We start from the raw sequence: 7,627 nt of genomic DNA, 5'->3' as shown, positions 1-7,627 counted from the left end.
CCTCAGCAATGAGGGCAAGGGCTGAGCAGATGGTGGACAACACCCTCCCTCCTCAGCCCTAGACCCAGCTCTTGCCGAGGGGCTCGCTGGCAGAGCAGTGCTTACACAGGGGAAGCCTGGCTGACTTCAGCTGCATTTCTGGGTAAAGGATTTCTCTGCAGTGCTTTACCATTCACCCGCACAAAGTCCTTTAATTTCAGGGGAGTGTACTGAGAGGGGGCACAGCTAATCTACCACACAGAGTTAATAATAAATTTTCTATGGTTAAATCCCAGCAACAACAAATACATCTTTATACCACTTTGAAACAATGAATGGTCAGTCTGAGTCTTTGCAAGCAAGGAGCTCTACAAAGGCAATGCATAATGGAGAAAGGCTACCCCCTGTGGTTCTTTTCACAGGCTAATGCCTACCAGTTTGCAAGAAAACTGTAGGATTTGGCCTTTAGCTGATATACATTTGACTTTGAGTTTGTGATTAGGGCTGGGCAGTAAACAAGAATTCCTCTTTGTGAAAATTTGCTGCAGATGTTTCCAAATTTGTTTCTGTTTTGCCAAAATGACAAAGCCCTTTTGATTTTTTTTCATGAAATAAACATTAAAAAAAGGGAGAGCCCACATTCTTTGAACAGCCCATAACTGGGAATCGCAAGAAATGTTCGTGAGCCTGCAGGAGTCCCAGGCTCTGAGCAAAAATGTGAACGTGAGTTCTCCATACCTCAGCTGAATGCTCCAGCTTTTAGATAGGCTGTGGCAATGCTATACCTTTTTATCTTCCCAATTCTGACCGGAAAAAGCACCTCAGACCTGTAAAACCTTCCTGATTAAATTTGAATCAAAGCCAAAACCAGTGAAATGTTTTAGTTCCACTGAAAAGTTCCCAACCACCTCCATTCACAATGATGCCTTGCTGTAAAGGCTCTGGACAGCAAATACAGCAACCATCTGCTTGCTCCTAGTTGAAAGAGTTATTCCTTTAGCCTGACTTAGACAGGCCTAAGTCTTTATTGCAGAAAATTTTAAACTCCATGCCTGCTACGATCTCTGTGCTTTTGTGCCTGTGACCCTGATGAGACAAGTAAGCACTATAGGGATTTCTCCACTGATATTTAATGCCTGAGAAGGGCTTGAGGATATAGCCCCTAAAAGAACAAGAACCCAAGGTAATGCCAGGAAAGGGGCAGCCACCGTGTCCCCGTTACGACTCATTCTCCTGGAACAAGTCACTCAACATACTGGAACGAAATATTAAACATCCCGTTTGTAAGCACCTAGGAACGCCTCTCCTATGAAGAAAGGCTGAGAGAGTTGGGGTTGTTCAGCCTGTGGAAGAGAAGGCTTCGGGGAGACCTTATTGCAGCCTATCAGTGCTTAAAGGGGGCTTATAAAAAAGATGGCAGCAAACTTTTTAGCAGGGCCTGTTGCGACAGGACAAGGGGGAATGGCTTTAAACTGAAAGAGGGTAGATTTAGACTAGATATAAGGCAGAAATTTTTTACGCTGAGGGTGGTGAAACACCGGCACAGGTTGCCCAGAGAGGTGGTGAATCCCCATCCCTGGAAAGATTCAAGGTCAGGTTGTATGGGGCTCTGAGCAACCTGATCTAGTTGAAGATGTCCCTGCCTACGGCAGGGGGGGTGGACTAGATGACCTTTAAAGGTCCCTTCCAAACCAAACTACTCTATGATTCTATAATAATACAGTAAAGGGAAAAATAAGCAATGTACTTTTGGCAAGCACATATATCACACCAGCCTCATCCCCTTTTTTTGTAGGATATCTGGCATAGCAGATAATGCAGGAGCAGTATGTGTGATGATGTGATCTATCTTGACTTCAGTAGGCCCGACAGTCTCTTGAACAAGCTAAGAGAATATGGCAGATGTTAAATCACCATCAGGATGCTTCAAAGAGCTGCAATCAACAGATCGCTATTCACCAGGGATGGAGGTTTTAGTGGGTTGCTACCACAGTCCACTTTGGTGCCCTGATCTCTTCAATACTTTAATTAATACCTTCATGGTGGAACAGAAAGAAGGCACCTGACTTTCGCTGATGACACCAAGTTGGGGGCAGTTGCAAGTGCTTTGGAGACCAGGATCATAAGTAAACTGAAGAAGTGGTCTCCATGGAGAAACCAACCAGATGGCATCCAACAACAGTGAGCACAAAGCACTACGCTCAGGAAGGGAGGAAAAACAATTAACGCTCAAATACAGAAGTGGGGAATGAGCTGCAGACTGTGCTGCAGACCAGTTAGAGAGGGCTAGAATGCAGCAGAGAGACTGAATAAGCGAAAGCAATGAGGCACTCTTATAAAAAAGGTCAATCTCATCTCATTCCGGGGTTAGATAAGTGAAGCATGATATGCAAAACACAGCTGGTACTTTTATCTGCATGACTGAATCCTAAACTGGAACTCTTGCTTTAGTTTTGGACAGTACACTTAAGGAAACATGTAGACAAATCAGACAGTAGTGAAATACATATGACATAAGGATTGGAAAATATGACCTGTCAGAAATAGTGAGCCTGTTAAGCTGGACTAGAGAGGTCTGAGACACAGGGATTAATGGGCTTGCAGCAGATAAAAGGTACTTTTGAGGAAGAGGAGGAGAAATTACCACCATGTGTCCTGGAAGGACCAGAAATAATTGGCAGCAAAATCAATTTGGATCATATGTTAATAAAAGCTTTCCAAGTGCAAGGAGAGTGAAATAATGGCCATGCAGTGGCTATGCAGGCACAGGGTGTCTTCAAAAAATACGTTAGGAGCAGCTACTGTACAGCTGATCTTGTCTCACTGCATGGAGAAGGACCAGACCACCTCTTGTGGGTCCTTCCAGCTCTTTGCTCCTCTGATCAGATACCAACAGAAATATCTGGGGTTGCAAACAGACAGATTCGCTAGTAGCCGTTACACCCCAATTGAAGTAGCATGAAATGCTTTGAGTGAGGTGGTGGTTCAGAGCAGTCTCTTCATGCGTTCACCCCAGTGCAGAGAGCGCAGTACCAGCATCTGGTAGCAACTGAGCTGGGCAAAGACAGCTGCCTCCAGTCCAACCCACCCTGCAAGCAGTGCTGCCCACCTAGGTCAGAAAGACAGAAGAGATGGCCACAGTTATGTGAATGAACCTTTTGGCAGTGAATGCCTACTTCTACCAGCAGAGCTGGCTAGAAGTTCGAAAAGGAGGAAAGACTTATGAAGAGGACTTTTTCTACTTTTAGCTGTCTATCAAGTTGTGATTTTTCCTCTTAAGTGTCGTTTCACTACCCCCCTTTTAGACCTCTGCAGTATGCCCCAGCTGAGAGCAATCCTATCAGTGGACGTACACGCTTAAGAGAGGAAAGGAGCAGACCGCGTAGGCTGTCCATGCAGAGACTGGTGCTGGCTCACAAGGCAGAATTGACTCTTCCCTTGGAAATACTAAAGAACATGGACACACACATTAGAGAGGTGATGTCCCTCTTTCTGTGGTATACTCGTGCAGCTCTGGCCAGCAGAGTTCACTGAGCAGAGCTGACCCCAGGGAAAGCTGATTTTCTCAAGGGAGGAAAGGACCTGCTCCTAGCATGCAACTCCATTAGCCTGCAGTGATCTAAACACAGTGAATCCTTAGGATACACCGAAGCCCATCTATTTCAGCTGGAATTGTGGACATGGAAGTGGTCTTCCCTAGTTATAAGGGCTCCAGCACCACTCCAGTATCTGCCTACCTGTTTGTTACTCTCCGATACAGCTATCTCATTTGTTTCTAGGGGTAAGAGGGGCTGGGTTTTCACAGTGGCTATACAGATGAGTGAGTTGAACCAGGGGAGATTAAGGACTTGTCTTTGGTATACAGCGCAGTGGGGAGCAGAAATACCCATGACAGCACTAACCGAGCAGAACAGGAAGCCCGGGCACGGCCCTAAGGCAGCCTATTGCTTCCAGGGCATGAGCAGCTATCATTGCAGGATCTTTCACTGACAAACCCAGGCACCACCAGCGTGCGTAAAGCTAGCAAGGAGTCTCTGACCCTGGCTTTTTTCGATTTCCCTGGGCTTGTTCGAAGGGAATCGCTGACCATCATTCCAGAAATCCTCCTGCCAGGTTACCACGCAGATCAGTTGACCACCCTGTTATTTAATTTTTCAGGAGCTGTATTTTCTTTTATTTATTTATTTTTACATTTGGGATGACCAGAGCTTCACATAGCTGATGTTTTTAGATTTATGAACACAAAAACAAGATAAGTAAATAAAATACATTAAATACATAAAACTAAAAAGCTTAGCATGACTCAATAGCCAAACTCCTTTCATTTGTACTAGCGGCAGACTATTTTTCAGGCAGACAACCTGCAAATCTGAGAATAATAATAATCAATATGAGAAAATGATACTCAGAGAGGAAAGAGATTATTTTCTAACATATACTATTTTCTAATGAGTTAGCTTTATTAGTTAAGATTATTTAAAATTAATTATTTGTTAGTTTTAAACTAATAAAAACATGGTTTAAAATGATGAGTCTAACTCTTTCAAATTGTGAAGGATATTTTGCTTACCTTTTTTTTTTACCAAATGGAATTTAGTTTTAGAAAAATCAAAGCTATGAGTTTCACCTAATTACAGGATTACAGGACCTGGGGCTTTAAAAGTAAGTACAATATCATAATGGGTCTTTTGCTAAATCTGTGGCAGGCGTTAAACAAAGATTATCCACAGATACCTTGTTTACAATCCAGAGTTGAGGTGTGCTAAAACCTGAATTTTCTCATCCTCGGGTGGCAGTAGTTCAGAGCTGAACACCCACACATTTAGGTGAAAGCTAAGCTAGGGAACTCAATTCCGCTGCTTAGGCCCACATCTAACAGGCACAAATAAAATTAGTAATACACGTGCATGGCTCTAAAATTCATTTGTACCTATATTTTTCTTGACAGGTAAATGGAAATTGTATGCTGTGAGATTTTACCAGCAATAAACCACCTACAGCCGGTTAGCTATGCACTGCTATAGCGAGCAGCGAGGCAGGGTACACCTCCAGGGCTGGCGAGTGCATTTCACGCCAGGTGCACTCCAGCAAACACTCAGACAAGCTGGGAGAGCTGCTCTGCCTGCTGGCGCCGCTGCTCTTCACGCTGCTGGGGGAGGATTTTGCGCAAGAAGACAAACGAGGAACCTTCTCACTACACTCGCACGTAAAGCATCACCTCTGACCATACGTCCAGACTTCACCTTGCAGACAGACACTTGGTATGTTAGTTAGCCCCCAGCTTGCCAAGTAATACCAGCAAGAGGAAGAGTCCCTTCATGCATGCATTTATATCCAGAGCGATTCAAACACTTGCTGGGGGAAATAAAATCCGCAGCCTTTTGGGTTACCAGACAAATCAGGAGAAATAACAAACTCCTGCCTGAATGATAATGTAGAAGCTGAACATACCCGTAATATGTATCGAACACATTCATACATACCTATCTATCTAAGCTGCTCTATAAATATTTTAGATAAATAGGCAGATAGACAGACCGGCATGAAGATTAAAAGCAAAGCAAAATAAAACTGAGTAAACTTGCTTGTTTGGTATTCTGGTCTGGACAGGATGGAACAAGTAAACTCCATAATGCCCTTACCAGTAATTGGTGAACTCCTTAATGTGTTTACTCTCTGTTACACCATGTATGCAGGCAGACAGATAGGACAATGCTGGTTCAGATCGCCAAGTTTCCAGTTCCCTATAACACACACAGGAGGAGGGTAGCTAAAAAAGGAGAGGGCAACATAAGGTACGCGGCAGCTACCTCAAGTACCAGGCTTCACACATGCCTAGCAACAGTACACCCTGCAAACCAATGACGCAGCACAGAAAAACACCCAGGAAAATTAATTCCCCAGCCTTGCAAAGAGTTGACAACAGAAGGCCAAAAAACACAGCACAGTAGCATGTTCATACAAGAAAAAAGAAAGGAAATCTGAGGAAGGAGGAGGCAAATAAACCAGAGGGCTGTCTGGGAAGAGATGAGGCAAGCATGACGTTCTGACAAGTATCATTATAAACAAATGCTTTCCCCTCAGCACCAGAACAACCAGAGCCAGGACCCAGGTTTGCATTATACCAGAATATGTCTTGGCATCATTGGTGTCCCCCTGCTCTGTCACCACTTTTGAAAGGACAAACTGACAGCAGAGTAAAGCAATGCCGCGCTGCAGTGGAAGGGGACAGTCCTGCTGGCTCCTGTTGTAAACTGAAGGGATACACAGGCTACTGACCCTGGGGTTTCTCTAAGAAGGATACAGATCCCTCCACTCGCTGCGTCTTTCACTCTTTGCTCTCTTCTCAGGCATGTTGCTTACCTTGCACGATCAAGTAAACCTGGGAAGTCTTGGGGTGATGCTGTGTCTGCACTGAACACGTATAGGACCCTTCATCGTAGACATCCACTTTCTGGATTCGCAGGCTGTATTCCAGGGGGTTTCTCTTCTCCAGCTCTACTCGAGGGTCCAGGGACCACTTGTCCTCTCCAGCAAAAATGATGCCGGAACGGTTTAACCAGGCCACCTTGGAGCTTCTGTCTTCTACATAACACCTGCAGAGGATGAGAAAGGTGAAGGGGAGATTAACAAACCTCTCCACCATCTCCACTGATTTTTTGAAGAGTTTCAGGAACCCTTTGGTTCATGAAACCATGGGATTTGGGGCGGCCATGCCTCCTGTTCTCTCCTCCTTTTGTCTGTGGCCTACACCTGCACCAAAAATTACTTTGGAAGGCCACAAGAGATCATGGTCACCAAATCCCTTCTAACCCTGCCAAAGGGAAAGGACAGAAGGAGTTCTTCCCATGCTTCTCCCTCACCTTCAAAACTTAAGTATACAAAAGAGTTATGATCCCAGCCCCCTGCCATCCTGGAGGGCAAAGGTTCAGGGCTCCAGCTTTGTCAGCTCAGGGCACAGCTGCTCCATCCCTCAGTTTCAGCAGCACAAGGGGAGGGAGCTATAGTGTATCTCCCCTCTCCATCCCCTTGGCAAAAAATGGCTTTGTGGAAAGAGATTCACTCCTCAAACACCAACCCCCTAACACACACACACCCTCGCCGATGCACATCTGCCCGCTCCTGTAGGCAAGTGCAGATTTCAGGCTGAAAAGGAAAGGCCGCGGGGGTGCCGCTGCATCCCTGTGACACATTCAGCCTGTCCTGTGAACATCCCACTTGTGACAGGAGAGGAGGAATAACAGCTAGGGGTGGCAGGCAGAGGAGCGGCAGCAGGACCAGCAATTGCCATATCCCCGATTGCCAACCGTTGCAAGGCAGAGGACAGACTAACTCTATTGCAACTGCATGATAAGCATTTTGCTCCTTGACAGAGAGTGGTGAAGGTGCTGCGAAGACAAATGCATTTTGGCCAAGGCACCTGCTCTATACCACTTCCCACCTCCAGAAAGTGGTTTGCACAGAAGAGATGAGAAGGTGCCGATGAGGAGGCACATCCTACTCGCTCTCAGCTGTGTCTCATTTGAGAGGTCCAGGGCTGAAGAAGACAAAAAATCACAGAATCATAGAATAGTTTGGGTTGGAAGGGACCTCTAAAGGTCATCTAGTCCAACCCCCCTGCCGTGGGCAGGGACATCTTCAACTAGAT

General features: G+C 45.5%; 1 protein-coding gene across 5 annotated transcripts in view; it reads right to left on the bottom strand.

The window, feature by feature from the left end:
* LSAMP (limbic system-associated membrane protein) overlaps window positions 1–7,627 on the bottom strand; it is a 1,050,957-nt gene that overhangs the window by 167,614 nt on the left and 875,716 nt on the right. For all 5 annotated transcript variants that reach the window (XM_009329467.1, XM_009329441.1, XM_009329459.1 and 2 more), the window contains one exon: window positions 6,343–6,575. In XM_009329467.1, coding sequence (XP_009327742.1) covers window positions 6,343–6,575 — 233 coding nt within the window. The remainder of the gene's footprint in view (window positions 1–6,342; window positions 6,576–7,627) is intronic.

The sequence above is a fragment of the Pygoscelis adeliae genome, unplaced genomic scaffold (genome assembly GCF_000699105.1).
Source record: "Pygoscelis adeliae isolate BGI_AS28 unplaced genomic scaffold, ASM69910v1 Scaffold120, whole genome shotgun sequence".
In the NCBI taxonomy this organism is placed as follows: Eukaryota; Metazoa; Chordata; class Aves; order Sphenisciformes; family Spheniscidae; genus Pygoscelis; species Pygoscelis adeliae.
The sequence above is the reverse complement of the archived record's forward strand: the minus strand, read 5'-3'. Positions and strand labels throughout refer to the sequence as shown.